Source organism: Mastigoproctus giganteus, chromosome 7, assembly GCF_048544385.1.
Source record: "Mastigoproctus giganteus isolate SK-2022 chromosome 7, ASM4854438v1, whole genome shotgun sequence".
Taxonomy (NCBI): domain Eukaryota; kingdom Metazoa; phylum Arthropoda; class Arachnida; order Uropygi; family Thelyphonidae; genus Mastigoproctus; species Mastigoproctus giganteus.
The window spans coordinates 42933484-42952412 of NC_143581.1; the positions used below are offsets into that span (position 1 = coordinate 42933484).

The following is an 18929-nucleotide window of genomic DNA, read 5'->3' on the forward strand; positions in this document are numbered from 1 at the left end:
AATGTACCTACTTATATTATAGGAAATACTGAGGGATTGTGCAGAACTTATTGACAACTCAAACATGTTGCCATACCCTGCTATGCTGATTTGTCTTGGGTATGAAATGATGAACCCAAGTTTTATCTCTGATGATGACTCTATCTACTGAAGAAGAGATTTGCTGGCTAGCACTTCCAAACTCATGATAGTGCCAAAACTGCTGTACAGCACTGGCCAGAACATGCAATATGACAGCATCTATGATAGTGGAATTCAGAAACCTGTGTCAAGTTGGGACAAACTGTTTAATTGCTTTAATGCTTATATTGAAAACATAGTCAATCTTTCATTTGTATATAACATAATATTAAGGGGAGTTATACAAGGGGTGGGGTTTGAAAAGATTGTGGCCCGAGTCTGAAATGGTAGTGGTACAGTATTAAAAATTTCTGTACTTAATGTATAACACTTCAAATAGTAAACCATCAAGTTTCTTGAGTTTCAGTAATGTCTTTGTCTTTTTTAATTACAGGTCCTGAAGTCAAGAAAGCTGGTGAATGAGAAAAGATGGGAAAAAAATCAGTCACCATGTGCAGTCTTCCAATATTTAGGAAAATAGGAACTAATGCCAAAGGCAACTCATGAGGATATGGTTACAATGGTGAGGGAGGAAGTCCCTTCCTATTCCATGGTTAAGAAGTGGATGGTAGAAGTTAAATGAGGGAGGGAGGGCATGGAAGATGACCCATGCTGTGGAAGACCTGCAACATCTGTCACTCCAGAAGTTGTTGACAGTGTGCATGATCTGGTGATGAATGATAGATGGGTGACAGTTTGATATGTTGCCAGTCTTGGGAATCTCATATGAATGTGTGTACCACATAATAACAAAGGTTCTCGCTATGAAAAAGGTGTCAGCACTGATGGATTCCAAAGTAATTCATTGCAGGTCAAAAACACACAAGAGAACATTTGCACTGTTTTCAAGCAGATCCAGCCAATTTCCTTAGAAGGTTCATGATGGATGACATATGGGTCCATCACTTTCAGCCAGAGACAAAGCAGCAGCCCAAACAGCAGAAACACAGCTCTTCTCCCCTCCACAGAAGGCCAAGTCTATTCCTTCTGCTGGCACGATGATGACATTGGTTTTTTGCGATGCTGATGGTGTTGCTAGTGGATTACTTTCAGAAAGGCCAGACAGTAAGAGGAGCATATTATGCAGACATTGTGAGGTGTTTGCATTAAAACATCAAAGACAAATGCCAAGGAAACCTCAGCAAAGGTGTCTTGTTCCCCCAGACCAATGCACTTGCTGACAAGTCTGTCAATGTCAAAACTGAACTGCATGAGTGCGGCTTTGAAATTTTGCCCCCCCCCCATATTTATCAGATCTAGCACAATCAGTCTTTCACCTATTTCCTTTGCAGCTGGAATCAACATACTGCATTATCAGTGGCAAAAGCATACTGGCTCCCAAGGGAACTATGCTGAAAAGTAATGTTATCAGACTCCCCAAATTAACCCCTCATACTCAAGACACAAACATCCCATGTATAGTTTTATTTTTACTTCAATAAATCATTTGCAAAGACTTTTTTAATCACCTCATATTTTATATAAATGAACTTACAGAGCAAAAAAAGATAAATTAAATAAAATAAAATAAAATAAATAAAGTAGAAAATAACTCAAGGAAAAAATAAAACTTCCTTCTGGTAGCTTCTTTAACTTGGTTTATACAACTCTATGAAAACTCCTTATTGATTTCAAGCTACTTATATTTTATTTAGAAGCCAAAGTATACTAAACCTGAGCCTGAATATGAAAATTAAGGAACAAAACTATAAAAGAAATATGTAAAATAAAAATCAAATAAAAATTGCTGTTAAATGCTATAAACCTGTAAGTTATATTATGGGTTGGCAAGTTGTTATCATGCATGTAATGCACTATTTAAAATAAAAATTTTAAAAATTATTGAAATCTGCACTGTAAACATAGGTAAGTTTTTTAAAGAAATTATAAAATTAAGTCTAACTATAAACAAATAGTGATCTTTAATTCAGCTTACAATTTTAATGATGAACAAAAAGTAGTAAACATTTGGTTGATTTAGAAGTTTAGCAAAATCAGAAGGCACATAGCATTTATAATGCAAGCAGAGATGTGGTTTTGCAGTTTATCTTAAATTTAAATTCTTATTTAAATTGAAGGTCATTTTATGAATATTTATCATTAATTCTTTCATAGTTAATAATACTATCACATTACAAAATTAAAATATCATATTTTAAACAGATGTGATTATTAAAGTAGCCCTTCAGTTATGAAAAAATTTCATAACTGAAGGGCTACTTTTCACACCCTAACATTCAGAAGCATATATTTTGAATATAATGTGGTCACAAATATATATTTCTAATTGAAATTTTTAATGATGAAAAATACGATACACATCATAAAAAATAATATTAATAGTAAACAGGGATCCAGAAATAAAATTAAAATCTATATGTCACCTAACTGAATCCACCTGTCCACATATAAACCTTGCAACGGTATTGTTGCTGGTCAACACTGTGAGATATGATGACAGCTGCCAGTAATGGCATTTTTTTTTTTTAACTTGGGAAGAATTATGCATTTTCAATAATAGAAGTAACTTATCTCTGTTAGTTTTTAATTTTTTTTAAGTTCAAGGTATGTTTGGACAACATAGCACAATTATTTTATTGACTAGTACAACAATACCTCGCTTAGCACGGCTTCAAACAGCACGGGTTTCGCTATAACACAGTTTTCAAATAAGTTCAAGTCGAAAATTTACTACATATTAAAACTAATTCAATAGCCTAGACACGTACTCTACACATATGCTATGTTGTCATAGCCTAAGTACGATAAATATATGCTGTGGGGCTAACTCTATTATCTCACATGCACATGTGCCAATAGCTCCCCTCAGGCAGTCAGCAGCAATGTGCAACAGTGTTCAGTAATCTTAATCCCATCCTGACACAATAGCTTTTCGAACTTTTCATTTCACAATTTATTTTTTACCCCTTTAAATACGATTGAAAATATATCTGCATCTTGGCTAGAAATCACTGCCAACAACATGCATTCTGTTTGGCAGCATGTTTTGCTGGATTTGGCAAATGATTTCACTAGTTTTGTATCGCAAGTTTAGACAATTGCCGAAGACAGTGAAAATCGGAAAAGACTTGGGATTCAAAACTTTGGACACTGTCAATGTATGTGACTGCAGTGACTCACATGCAAATGACTTAGATGATGCAACTCTCCTTGAAATTGGCGAGCACACTACATATGAAGAGGAAAACAATTTTGAAGTGGATAACACTGAAGTGGCACCAAAAGAATTTTCAACAGAATTGGAGAAAGTTTTTCGAGAGGGTGACATGGCCTGCAAGGCGATTATGAATGGAGATCCAAATGCTGAATGTAGCATCAAGATATAGCAAATTTTACACAAGATGGGATTCAATGCTACAAAGACTTGTACACCGAGAAAAAGAAGAGGCAACTTCAGACTTCATTACTGAAATATCAAAATAAACAATAAAGCTTTCTTCTCATCTTTCATGATGTTGCCTTTTCATTAATAAAATTTTGCAATATTTTTTATTTCAAATCCTTTTTATTGGCTATCAAGCACAAATTGTTTATACATTTATTATAATTTGTTTATAGACTGTTTATCAGGTATGCATTCAATTAAAACCCATTATAATTATAGCTCAATCAGCAGGGTTTCTCACAACACAGAACAGTTTCGGTATCAATTATCAGTGCTATGTGGGCTGTTGCTGTATTTATTTTTCAATTTTGGAGGTACTGCATACTTGACTACTGAACAAAATAAGGAAATTTAGGATGAAAATTCTGTTGTTTTTTTTCCCCCTTTATGAAGTTTGTTCAGAATAACATACTTTCCTTTTAAAACCTTATACAGGGCCATATTTAAAGTCTTGAACGAGCATAATAATTTGAAAATTTAATTAAATTAACATTAATAAATAAAACCAGATATTTCGGGGAACTTTACCTCCCTTAACGTGGATAACACATAAATTTATATTAAAATGTTAATGTAGAGAAAACTATAAAAAATGAATTTGAATTGGCACTATATGATGCCATTTCTAACAGAAGACAAGGATACTGAAAGAGTGGAAACAATGGAATCTTGAGACATATGATTCACATGATCACTTTTGTAGCAACTATGATGTCATTTCTAACAGAAGACAAGGATACTGAAAGAGTGGGAACAATGGAGTCTTGAGACAAATGATTCACATTATCACTTTTGTAGCAAATAGGTTATGGGAACTTGGAGTATCAGTCATGCAAATCATGGCACAGAAGAAAATGCATGGGATGCATATAAATTATCAGGCGACACAGATGCTAGTGGTAGATATTAGTTAGTCTGTAACAAGTCACAGAGGGTAGGCAAGCAAAGGCAAATTCCGAGAAATATTTGGCAAAGGATGCAAAGAAAAGCAGCAAAGACATCTTTACTTATGTGAACTCTAGAAGGAAGGGGAAATCAGATAGGTCCAGTTGATATCGATAGTTCGAATGATGATGATCCTTCTTACATAGCTGACAAACTGAATTATTTTGCATTTACATTCACACATGAGGAATTCTTGAGGGAAATGGATGCCAGAAGTTTATCAAACTCTAAAAGGATGCTAAATGATTTTGTAATAACTGAGAGGAAAGTGGAGATGTGCAAATTTATTTATGATTAACATATAATATACACAACAAGCATACGCCCAGTTAAAGTGTATAATAGCAGATAATACATGAAGATACAATGATTGTACATTAACATGTAAACAAATAAAAGAATACATACTATTTAATCATAACTCTTACTTTGAACCCAACGGTCAACCAACTTTCATGGAACTATCTGCTTGTTATTCGTTATCTGATTTTAGGAGCATTAGCAACTAAGGCCATATTGCTCCGGGATATGCAGTGGTCATTCCCTGACCTTTCCGCATACTCCGTATTTGGTGGTGACGGGCTCGAACCCCGGTCTAATCAAGAAGTGTGTGCTACGCATTGCTGCTCTTTCCCAGCTGGCTACGGAGGCGCCGAACTATCTGCAGCCAAGTTGCTCCAGATAGTTCTGTTAAACTCTTTACTGTCCACAGCCATATCCAGATCATACTTGTTCATAATACCCACAGTTCTTTTGAAGAATAAGTTCTTGGATATCCCTAACCTAGAGTTACTGAGGTGTCCCCAATTCACAAATAGGGGGGATCAAAGGGTGACACAAGTAATTAGAGACGTGTTAGCTGAACTTCTGTTCCAGGGAAAATAATGGAGTCACTGGTTAAGGAAGTAATGCAGGATCATCTAGACAAGACTGCAGTTATAATTCAGACACAGCATGGGTTTGTTAAGGGAAAATCTTGTGTGACCAATCTGATTGGATACTACGATATGGTCACAAAAGAACTAATTCAAAAAACATTTTTGATATCATATACTTGGATTTCAGGAACGCTTTTCATACTGCTTCACATAAAAGACTGCTGTACAAATTGGAGAGTTAATGCATTAAGGGCAAGTTGCTGCTATGGATAAATGAATGGTTGAGTGTGAGAAGACAGAGAGTGGTAATCACTGGACACTGCTTTTCGTGGACTAATATTATTAGTGAAGTCCCTATGGTTCAGTTGGGCCCACTGTTGTTTTCTGTATTTATCAAATGATACTAATGAAAGTATATCAGGCTTAAAGTCCAAGTATGTAGATGATACAGAGGTTGACAGGGTTGTTAATGACAGTATGCTACTGCAACAGAATCCAGAAAAATTAGGCACATGGGCTGAAGATTAACATTTTAAGCAACTGAAGTTTAACAATGACAAATGCAAGGTACTGCATATGGGTAGCAGTAACCCAGATAATGCAACAACTGGGTGGTACTACACTCAGAGTAGTGGAGAATGAAAAAGATTTGGAGACAATTGTGCAGTCACGTATGAAGTTCTCTGAGAAATGCACAAAGGTGCCAGCACAGCTCATGGGGTTTTATCAATGATATGCAGGAAGCTTGCTTTTGCTAAGAGGGATAAGGAGGAGGTAATAGTGGTAGTAGTTGTAGTAGTAGAGGCTTGAGATGCAAGAAAGCAAGCATATGAGCTTAGTTAGCATTAGCCTAAAAAAAAAAAAAAAAATTCACACATCCATTTTCTCTAAACGTTTGCCCAGTTACTCCTTGAATTTATTTAAGCTATCAACTTCCACAATGACAAATGGAAGTTTGTTCCAGCAATCAACTATCTGCTGGCTAAAGGCAAATTTCTGCGCATCTATTCCACAACTGTCTTTCCTGAATTTGAATTTATGCCCTCTCATGTATGCAATTTGGGCAAGTGGAAGAAGTGGAAGTGGAAGTTTTTATTTTAAGTGGAAGTTTTTATTGCTCAACCCATTCAAGGCCTTATACACCTCAATCAGATCACCTCACAGGTGCTAAGTCTCCAGACACTGCAATTTGCAGAAGTTAAGTCTTTCTTGTTAAGAAAACCCCTTCGTTCCCCTTACCAATCTTGTTGCCCTTCTCTGTACCCATCCAAGCAACTTTACATCCTTCCTAAAATGAGACCTCCAGACCTGTATGCAGTGCTCAAGGTGTGGCTTGACCATTGCCTTATACAAAGACATAATCACCTCCTTTTCCCTACTAGCAAAATTCCTGTATATCATTGACAATACCCCATGGCATGCTCTGGCAGCCTCTCTGCACTGCTCAGAAAACTTCATATCTGAGTGCACAATTACTCCCAGGACTTTTTCATTTTTTACCACCCTAAGTTTAGTATTGCACAGTTGGTACATTTCTCTGGGGTTACTTCTAGCCATATGCAGTACTTTGCATTTGTCAATGTTAAACTTCAGTTGTCACTTCTCAGCCCATCTGCCCAACTTTTCTAGATCCTGTTGCAGTAGCACACTACCATTATTGTCATTAACAACGGTGCCAACCTTTGTATCATCTGCATACTTGGACATTAAGCCCGATATACCCTCATCAATATCATTGATAAATATATGAAACAACAGTGGGCCCAACACAGAACCGTGGGGGACTCTACTAATAACATTAGTCCATGAAGATTTGGTTTGGTTTTTTTTTTTAGGAACATTGGCAACTAAGGCCATATTGCTCCGGGATATGCGGTGGTCATTCCCTGACCTTTCCGCATCCTCTGTATTTGGTGGTGATGGGCTCGAACCCCAGTCTAATCAAGAAGCGTGTGCTACGCACTGCTGCTCCTTCCCACCTAGCTACGGAGGTGCCTAGTCCATGAAGAGCATCCATGATTACCACTCTCTGTCTTCTCCCACTCATCCATCCTTTTATCCACTGTAGCAACTTGCCCTTAATACCATACTGCTCCAATTTGTACAGTAGTCTTCCATGTGCAAAAGCTTTCCTGAAATCCAAGTATATGATATCAAAATTGTTTTTTGAATTAGTTCCTTTGTAACCACATCATAGTATCCAATCAAATTTGTCAGACAAGACTTTCCCTTAACAAACCCATGCTGTGTCTGAATTATTACTGCAGTCTTTTCTAGATGATCCTGCAATGCTTCTTTAACCAGTGACTCCATTATTTTCCCTGGAACAGAAATTAAACTAACAGGTCTGTAATTATTCCTGTCACCCTTTGATTCCCTTTTGTTGATTGGGGATACATTTGCACATCTCCAGTCTGTGGAGACTTCCCCTGAGTCCAAGGAAGTACTCATAATTAAGGCTAAGGTTTTGCTTATTTCCTCTGCAGCCTCCTTTAATATAACTGGATAGATCCCATCCACCCAAAGTGCATTTCTTATGTTTAACTTCAACAATTTCTCTTCCACTTTGCTCTCAGTTATTACAAAATCATTAAGCTCCCTGTTAGAGTTTAATAAGCTTCTGTCCTCCACTTCCCTAAAGAATTCCTCATGTGTGAATGTAGATGCAAAATACCCATTCAGTTTGTCAGCTATCTGAGCAGGATCATCACCAGTTGATCCATCGATATCAAGTGGAACAATCTGATTCAACCTCTTCCTTATAGAGTTTATATAAGTAAAGAAGTCCTTGCTGTTTTTCTTAGCATCCTTTGCCAAAGATTTCTCGTTTGCTTGCCTAAACTCCTTTGTGACTTGATTATAGACTGACCGGTTATCACCTGATAATTTATATGCATCCCATGCATTTTTCTTCTCTGACATGAGTCACATTAACTCAACTGACATTCATTTAGGCCTAAACCTTGAACAATATTTCTTAGTTGGCATGAAAAGCCTAGTAGCTTCCAAGATTAATTCATTGAATGCTTCCCATTTAAAGTTTGCTTTTGGCAACATCATCAGTTGGTCCTACTGCATAGAATTTAAAAACTATCTGAAACCACCGTAATCACCTATACAAAAGCAAAAACACTTCCCTTTACCCGTAATGGTGGTTACATCCTTGAGTAAATCTCACCTCAGTACACTGTGATCACTGCCACATAGTGGTTCCTTTATCTGCAGATTCTTAATGCACAAATAATCACTGCTGATAACCAGATCAAGAGTATTACTCTCTCTGGTTGCCTCTTGAACATGCTGCTGCTGCTGCAGAAAACAATAAATCCACAAAAGTCTTGCTAGTATGTGAGGGAAAAATCCACAAATTCCAGTCAATATTTGGGAAGTTAAAATCCACCATTTCAAGGCATTCTGATTTACTGGCCCACTCTATTTCTCTGTACAATTGTTCATCGTACTCATTAGAGTCATTAGGCTTATAACACAATCCAACTCTCATTTTTGCTTTCCCAGTGTTTATGTCACACCAAACTGACTCAACATTGCACTGTCCATCTATGTCAACTGGTTGACTTCCTTAGATTTTGTGTTCCAGAAAGTCTGCAAACATTTCACAAATCGCACATTTCTTTAGGCTGATTATCTGGAGGCCACATTTTAGAAAGGATGTAGAGCTGCTGGAACGAGTATAGAGATGGGCAATGAGATTGGTGAGGGGAACAAAATGGTACACTTACCAAGAAAGGCTTCAGTTCTGCAAATTGCAGCATCTGGAGACTAGGCATCTGCAAGGTGACCTGATTGAGGTGTTTAAGGTGTTGAATGGTTTGAGCAAGGTCAATGCTGATGGGATTCTTCCTCTTGCTCAGACCACACACGATGGGGCATAAATTCAAATTGAGGAAGGACAGTTGCAGAATGGATGTGCTGAAGTTTGCCTTTAGCCAACAAGTGGTTGATTGTTGGAACAAATTTTCATTTGTTGTTGTGGAAGTTGTTGGTTTAAATAAATTCAAGGAAGAACTAGACAAATTATTGGAGGGAATAAATAGGTGAAATGGTAGGGGTGTGTGTGTGTGTGTGTGTGTGTGTGTGTGTGTGTGTGTGTGTGTGTGTGTGTCTTTTTTTTTTTTTTTTGGCTGCTTCCATATAAGCTTGCTTTCTTGCATCATTTGCCACTGCTAATGCCTTTAATCATCAGTTAGTTGACTAATTTTTATTAGGAAAGCTGCAGATTGGACTATCTTTGAAAAGAATTGCAATTTAAAGGTTTGTCAACAACCTGGTTGAAGTGGCAAAGAGTCAGAATATATGGGTTCTATCAGGTAAATTAAAAAAAAAAAAATTAATCACACTTTTTTTAGAATAGATGCATTATGATATGATTATTTATGAAGGAAATTATATATGAGAAAAAAAGGGATACAATTTGTTGCCAGTTTGTTGGCTGCTTTCCCCGAATCTTTTCTAACTGCCTTTTTTTATTTAGTTCTCGTGTTCTTGCAGCTAAATTGGACTTTAGTTCTTCCTATAGGAAAACAAAACATAAAAAAAAATAAAATGCACTTTTCCAATTTAATGTGATGCACATTTTTTCTCCAAGTGGGTAGTGATAGTGATTACATTATATCTAGTTTTGTAAGATTCTCAAAAGATACAGCAGAATAAGACTATGATTTTTAAGTAAAATTGTCACCAAAATATGTAAATAGAAACATAATTAAGAAATAAACATGTCATTCACCACAAGAAATAATTTTAATAAATGAGAACTACATTATAAACACTTTACCAGGTTTTTGTTCAAATTTTCTTTCCTCAAACTGCCCGAACATTCTTGCAGCCTACTGTTCTCTAGTGCACCCACATACTTCATTAATCCCTATTTAAATTCATTTCTGAAGAATCCATTCCATAATTCTCTTATATATTTCTTCCTTTATTTCTGTTTAAAATAACCTGATTAAATTTCTTGATGTAAAAAGCTTTTATTTTTCTTTTTTCAGTCTCCGCCTTCTACATTACCACAAAGTTTCTATTACTATATGCCTGAGTGCACTGAGAGTACAACGTATGCTGTGCCAATTCAGATTCTTTGGTGTTTCCTTCAACCACATGTTTTTTGTGCACATTTCAAATCTTCTTTCTGTCTCACCTATGTATACCCTTCCAAATTTACACACTTATTTTTATATATTATGCCTTCTATCTTAATGTAGTGGAGGATCTATGAACAAACTTCCCATCTTATTAATCAGCTTAAGGATCACCTGAAGACTATACTTCTTACAGATTTTTTTTGTTTTGTTTTTTGCCGATGTCTTTTATGTATGGAATCACTACCCCTTTTCTGTAAGACATATTCTGTGATATGTTATTGTTTATGTTATTTGAATATTTTTTTATGGTCTTGTTGATTAAATGCCTTGGGTACCCATTATTTAATAATAATCGTTTAGTAGTGCTGATTTCATCAGCAATGAAATCAGCACTATTAAACAATTTATATTTTTCATTTCTATTTTTTTTTTTCATTATCACAAATTTTCACACACATCTACTTGTAAAAGTTTTGATAATACTCTTTCATTATCAAAACTTTTCACACACATCTACTTGTTAAAGTTTTGATAATACTTGTTTAATTTCTTGCAATATATAAATTGTGATCAGACAAAGTTTATATATTGACTTGAATCCATCAGCTTCCTACACTACCTACAAACTTAGCCTGTCTTCCCTGTTAGTTAACAAAAATAAGTAGGATATTCAAGAAAGGCATGCTGTTACTGGCTTCAATATAGAGTTTAAACTGAATGGTCTGATTAATGTTGTTTAGATATTCTTTGAATAACTATTTCCAGCTGATACATAGGCAAGACAGGAAGAAAATCAAAGGAAGATCAAAGGCTGACACAAGTAATTATAGACCTGTGAGTTTAACTTCTGTTCCAGGTAAATTAATGGAGGCGCTGGTTAAAGAAGCACTGCAGGATCATCTAGACAAGACTTCAGTTATAGCTCGGACACAGCATGGTTTTGTTAAGGGAAAGTCTTGCCTGACCAATTTGATTGGATACTATGATGTAGTCACAAAGGAACTGGATGTAGGGAATAAATTTGATATTATATAATTGGATCTTAGAAAGACTTTTGATACTCTTGCACATGGAAGACTGCTGCACAAATTTGAACAATGTGGCATTGGAGGCAAATTGCTGCTATGACTGAAGGGATGGTTGAGTGGCAGAAGACAGAGAGTGGTAATCAATGGACACTGCTCATCGTGGACTAATGTTATTAGTGGAATCCCTCAGGGTTCTGTGGAATCACAGAACCTCAGTGTTGGGTCCATTATTGTTTTCTGTATTTATAAATAACATTGATGATGGTATATCAAGCTTAATGTCCAAGTTTGCAGACGATACGAAGGTTGGCAGGGTTGTTAAGGACACTACTGACACTATGCTGCTGCAACAGGATCTGGAAAGGTTGAGCAGATGGGCTGAGAGGTGGCAAATGAAGTTTAACATTGACAAATGTAAAATACTACATATGGGAAACAGCAACCCCAGAGCAATGTATCAATTCTGTGGTACTACACTGACAGTAGTAGAGAATGAAAAGGACCTGGGGGGTAATTGTGCAGGCGGATATGAAGTTCTCTGAGCAGTGCAGATGGGCTGCAAGAGTAGCTCATGGTGTCTTATCAATGATATACAGGAATTTTTCTAGCAGGGATAAGGAGGTGATTATTCCCTTGTATAAGGCAATGGTCAGGCCGCGCCTTGAGTACTGTATACAGGTCTGGAGGCCTCATTTCAAGAAGGATGTAGAGCTGCTGGAACGAGTACAGAGAAGGGCAACAAGGTTAGTGAATGGAACGAAGGGTTGCTCTTACAAAGAAAGGCTTAAGTTTTGCAAATTACAGTGTCTGGAGACTAGGCACTGGTGAAGTGATCTGATAGAGGTGTACAAAGCCTTGATTGGCTTGAGCATGCTCAATGCTGATGGGATACTGCCTTACTGCCTCTTGCTCAGAATAATCACCTGAGAGGGCATAAATTCAAATTGAGGAAAGACAGATGTAGGATAGATGTGAGTAAATTTGCCTTTAGCCAGCGGGTAGTTGGTTGGTGGAACAGACTTCCATCCCTTGTTGTGGAAGTTGATAGCCTAAATAAATTTAAGGCTCAGTTGGGCAGGTATTTCGAACGAATGGAGGGGTGAATTGGAAGTTTTTTTTTTTTTTTTGGCTGATGCTGCATAAGCTTACTTTCTTGCATCATATGCCTCTACTAATGCTAATGCTAAAATCTGAAATGCACTTAGATGAACAGAACAAATATGTGTCTAAGGGAACAATAAAGCAGAGCATAGGTTGGAGCTTTTTTTTTTTTTTTTTGATTTGGTAGTTGTTGATGCATCGGCTTCTGTGGCCATATTGCACCTCCCAAGGTTTTTGCAGTACTTTGATCCAAGCCCGAGGCAGGAATCGAACCCGCGACCTTTGGGTTGCCGGGCAGGTACTTTACCCACTCGGCTAGCCCGGTCGGCAGGTTGGAGCATGCTCACACATATAGTGATAGAAACTTTGCAGTAATAGGTGGCAGGGGAAAGAGACTGAAAAAAGAAAAATAAAATAAGCTTTTTAAATCAAGAAATTTAGCCAGGTTGCTTTAAACAGAAATAAGGTGAATTATGGAATGAGCTTTTCAAAAATAAAATTAAGTAGGGATTAATGGAGAATGGGAGGGTGTGAGAAAACAAAAGGCTATGAGTACACTAAGTGGATTAGAGATGCCTTTTTTGAAATGAAATCAGCAGTTTGAGAAAAGCAAATGTGTAATCCTTGTTCTGACCCATTGTGCATGTGAACATGAGACTGGTAAAAAGGTTTGTAACTTGATGCTCATTTATGAAGTTAGATGTTTTCAAAGTTTAAAGTAATATTTGCTTTTAACTTTGAAAATATATACTTTAAAGTAACTGATACAAATATACAAAAATAGGAAACTGCTTATAAATGAAACCAATATCTGTTTACAATATTTAACAGAATTCAAATTCAAAATTTTGAACAACAGTTAGAAACAGAAAAAAAATACCAGGCAGATTACTAAGTTCCAAAAAAAAAAAAAAAAAAAGAAAAAAGAAAAAATTTATCCGCACTGTTTGTCCCAGTTAGGGGTCAGCAACATGGATGGAACACTTGTCGTTCCTACATGTTGATATGTCCAGCCAAAGTTTTACAACCCTGCTGGCCAAGCCTGAAGCTCTTGGTTTTATTTTGGTGTTTCCTTCACCCAAAGTCAATGCAAACGTTTATAGTATTTAGTAGTCATGGGCTTGAACACTGGTGCACTCAAAGAACACATGCCATTGCACTCGTGCTCCTGACCACTCAGCTACGTGGTAGCCTTAGCGGATTACTATAAGTTCCAATATTAGAAAAATCTGTAATTTTACTAAAATGGGTTCCACCACCTGAAGCCGCCAATAAGCAAAGTGGTGGAATTGCACCGGTTGATGAGTTTCCTCTACTACCTATTTCTTATATATTTTTTTTCTTTTCCACTCTTCTTTTTATTACTTTGATCTTCATATATATACAAATTTAGACACCCACATTGAGTGTTAGTTATCACACTCATTCAAAATTTTACCCTAAGAATTTCACATCATATGTTATTTGTTTCCTGTAATTTTAAAAACTTGGAATTATTTTTTTGATAATGCAGTACAAAAATGAAGAATATTATGGAAAATTATGGAACCACTGAGATTAGAAACAACAGAATGTAACATAAGAATCAGGATTTAAATAATAAAGAACATCCACACATAGAAGCATAACTTAAAATCTCAATCCCCTTTCTCAAATAGAAACATTCCTTCATAATATGAAAAAATAATAAATTGACTGGGGAAGAGAACAAAAGGGTAGGATCACTGTTATGTCTTTATGCACATATATATCTTATTTCCATTTCTGACGGTTTCCTTGCTTTTTTGTCTTTAAACCACCTTGCCATTGAAAAGTAATTAATTTCTGTGGAAATACTAAAACTAATAGTGATTAGATTCAATTGCATCCATTCTACATAGCTGCTCACCATAATGCAATTTTAAAAAATAAGTGAGTTAGTCTAAATTATTAGAAAAATTTGCATCTGATATATATATAGTTTATTGTATAAAACTTACCTTAGCTTGCTTGCATATGTTTTCATATGTTGCAATTTCTTGTATTACTTTAGCTTCTAGCCTCTGTACCTATTGTCAACAAAAACAAAAATCTATATCTTCTGTTTTAAGAATTATTTTAACTATCTGAAAATTTATTTTACATTAAACAAACAATAACTTATATTAAAAATGATGTTCAACTCTTTGGAGAAATAAAATTTTTTCCACTAAAAGAATAATCATGTATGTATCTAGAATTTATTTCAATAATCATACTTTTCATGCAACATAAGAATACAGATATAGGCCTAGTGAAAGACTGCACTAAAAATAGTTAAACGGTACCATTTTACCATTCTCGGCACGAAAGCCAATGCATTCACTGAAAAAATAAGTCTTCTAAAATGTGGTCTCATTTCTCACAAAACCAAAGAAGGGCACACTGGCAAGTCAAATGATTATCTGTTTGACTGGAGCTTCCAGCTAACTAAGCTGGCAAATATGCATTTCATTTTAATATTTTCAAAGATCAAGAAAAGAAGTGATATTTAGAAAATATTATGCATATCATAATATGCATAATATTATCCTGCAAACAATAAGCTTTTCTTACACATTTTATTGTATTTTTGATTAATTAACATATTAATTTGTGTTTATCAAACAGATTAAATAGGCATAGTAGAGTACATTAGCTTATTTTTTAAATTTAGCTAGTGATTTTGTAAGTTACAACTCGCTACTCATATGGCTATTGTATCAGAGTTTCGGGTGCGAATATCGCAGCACGTAACCAGTACGCAGAAGAACAGTAGTAATTGTAATAAATAATTTGAAAGTTTTAATCACTTTTTGGGCATATATCTTTTGTATTTAGCTAAGGACATAGCATGGATTTGTTAAGGGGAAGTCTCGTCTGACCAATTTGATTGGATACTACACTGGTGTGCAAAATTTAAGGACCAGTCAGGTTTTCACCTGTAGCTTCTCATAGGAGTGGCCTGTATACAGGAAAAGCATATCACAGGAACCTCGTGAGGTACAGAAATGATGAAGGAAACAACACTAACACAACAACGGAAACTAAACGGTACAGAGGGATTTTATTCAAAAATGGCAACATAGCACTGGCTGCCGTGATACAGATGCACCACTGCCAAACATGGAATAAAGGAAAGAGGTGGTCCACAGTAGGAGATATGGCCATCCCTAATATCGATGCAGGGGTTTCCACCGCCTGTCCATACTTAGAACAATGTTGTTGATAAGTTCTTGCGGTAACATCTTCCATTCCTCTGTCAGCGCCATCTTCAGCTAGTGAACATTTTCTGGTGGGTGTGAATGTGCCACTAGGCGTCTCCCCAGAGCATCCCATATGTGTTCGATGGGATTTAGATCAACAGAACGGGCAAGCCAATCCATACGAACAATGTCCTCACTTTCCAAAAGCATATCAACAGCTGCAGTGTGATGGGGTGTGGCGTTATTATCATTAAACATGAACTCAGGGCAATGGCACCTCGGAACAGACGCACATGGGGAAGGATTACCTCAGTACAGTAGCGTGCACCAGTTACAGTACCGCCTTCCAGTATGTGGAGTTGTGCATGTCCAGTGACTCCATTATTTTGCCTGGAACAGAAGTTAAACTAACTGGTTTGTAATTACTCGTGTCACCCTTTGATCCCCCTTTGTTTGTTATTTAGTTTTTAGGAGCATTAGCAACTAAGGCCATGTTGCTCCAGGGATATGCAGTGGTCAATCCCTGACTTTCCGCATCCTCCGTATTTGGTGGTCACGGGCTCAAACTCCGGTCTAATCAAGAAGCGTGTGCTGCTCCTGCCTACCTGGCTATGGAGGCGCCTTGATAACACGTGCATATGTCATTTGCATGTGGCATGACATTGACTCCATGAGACCATGGAAGGCATCCCATAGGTATCTTGGACCAGCTGGATGGAAGGACATCCTGGTGTTCAGTAATGGAGCGATGTGCTGGCTTGTACTGGTGAATGACGTGTTCCACTACATCACACAAATGGTTGATGGAATTGATTGTTGGGGGAATTTGGTGGCCACAGGAACACATAAAATGCTGGGACATGATCCTCAAATCATTCCTACACAATGTGTAGGAATGGTTTGAGACTATGGGGTAGGGGAGATGATTGTCTTGATGAAAGAGTCTGGTGCCATCTGGATACAAAGTCACTATGTAGGGCAAAACAAATAAATTTGGTCCAAAACAATGATATCAAGGTAGGATCTGGCAGTGAGGGCGTGTTCAATGGGGATGAGGGATCCAATGATGTCCACAAAACATCTCCCAAACCATGATACAACCACCACCAGCTAGTGTTTGTCCAACCATGCAGTCTGTTACAGCTGTTCACCTGCTCGCCATCAAATACACACTCATCCATTGGCTGATGGAGCTGGAACCTTGGTTCATCAGACCAGGCAACTCTTTTCCAGTTACCCAATGTCCAGGAACAGTGCTCCTGTGCCCGTAGCAGGAAAAAGTGTTGATGATGGTCAGTCAACATGGGCACATGAACAGGTCACCTATTCCATATGCTTATCCTCAAGAGCGTTGAATGTATGATGTGCTCAGAAACATTTCTCTGCATGCCCTGGTTGTAGTCTTCCACGAATTGAGAGACTATGTCATCTATTGTCCCGGACAGCACATGCCACCCACTGTCACCTCAACTGTCGACCAGTGGTGGTCTCCTCATCCTAGGGTGGTTGTGTGTCCCTCTTTGGACCATTCACACCATACCTTCACTATGGTGCCTTCGAACAGCCAACAATGTCTGCAGTTGCTGAGATGCCAGCCTCTGCATTCTCAGTACCACAAATCATTTCCTGTTCAAACTCCATCAGGTCCTTCCCCACTGCATGTGCTTTGTACTAACAAACTGACTGGTGCTACCCTTGCTGTCATCATATATGCTGTTGGTGATATCACTCCTAGATGCTGTGGGATGAGTTCACTCGTGGAGACAGTGGTGGTCATAACGTTTTGGCTCATGAGTGTATACAGATCTGCATTTTTCACATATGGGCTCTGGGAAATATATGCACAGATAATGTTTCAATGAGCCCATATGTGATATTCAAATTTTTCCTAGTGTGTGCTGCCACCTCTTATCTGTGTTTCCAATTAATTTTAAACACAGTTTATAATAGATGGAAGCAAGAAAATATGACTGAAAATTGGAGATGATTGCACACATTGACTTCATTTGTCCAATTTGGATAGCATTTAGGTATAACAGAAAATTCACTGTGGGAGACTCAGTGCTGAAAGGGTTAATATTAACCAATAGCCTATTAACCCATCAGCCTGAGATGGATGCTGGTAAATATCTCTCTTCTATTTTAAAATACTTATCGTGCAGCCAGTTTTGAATATTTCTTATTTCTTGTCGAATTTTTTTCCTAGTCAATGTAACACTTATTCCTGTAATATTAAAATATTATAATTATAACATTGGTGGCTTTTCTTTCTTAATTTCATAATCTAAGTGCTGATTTTCAGAACTGAGCCTTGCATTTTGAGTTTTAAATATCACTCTTCAGAAGCTTATAATGCTGCATTGTTTCTGGATATTGTATTTTCTTGGTAAATCGGGCTTCAAAACAAAAATAAGGTATTTATCATAATTATTAGTATTGTGGCAATTTCAAAAATAATTTTTTTTTTTTAAGTTAATGAAATGCTTTTGGTAATTTTCTCACTCTTCTAATCCCTCTCCTAAAACAATAACATCCACTTATATTACATCAAAGATAAGAAAAAAAAAGAAAGGAAACATATTTGGTGTTATTACAAAATAATTAAGTTAAAATTATTTCCTATTTCATCATGTGAATGTACTGATGAAACTATAGCAGGCATTATATTTGCCAGGAACTACAGTTACCTGTATTCAAACAAATAAGTAACTCTGTGGGATACATCCTGTGGTGAGGGTACGCTATCTAATTTTCTGTTTTATTCTTTTTTGTTAATAATTAATTAATTATAAGTTTCATTTTCATTTTTTTTTGTGTGCATACAGGTAAGAGTAGTTACTAGCAAATGCACTACTTGTGGCAATTTCAGCAAACATATTCATGTGTTAAAACAGAGTAATTTTAATTAAATTAGCATTAGTAGAGGCATACGATGCAAGAAAGCAAGCTTATGCAGCATCAGCCAAAATAAACAAACAAAAAAAAACATCTCCCATTTCACCCTTCCATTTGTTCCAAATGCCTGTCCAGCTCAGCCTTAAATTTATTTAGACTATTAGCTTCCACAACAAAAGATGGAAGCCTGTTCCACCAATCAACTACCCACTCGCTAAAGGCAAATTTCCACATATCTATTCTACAACTAT

General features: G+C 36.6%; 1 protein-coding gene across 1 annotated transcript in view; it reads right to left on the minus strand.

Annotated features, from left to right (window-relative positions):
• The window catches only part of Fam92 (CBY1 interacting BAR domain containing protein Fam92), an 81745-nt gene that overhangs the window by 43758 nt on the left and 19058 nt on the right, over positions 1-18929 (minus strand). The window contains exons 3-4 of the mRNA XM_090378298.1: positions 14560-14628; positions 9779-9880 (exon numbers count right to left, since the gene is read on the minus strand). Of these exons, the coding sequence (XP_090234424.1) occupies positions 9779-9880; positions 14560-14628 (171 nt within the window). The remainder of the gene's footprint in view (positions 1-9778; positions 9881-14559; positions 14629-18929) is intronic.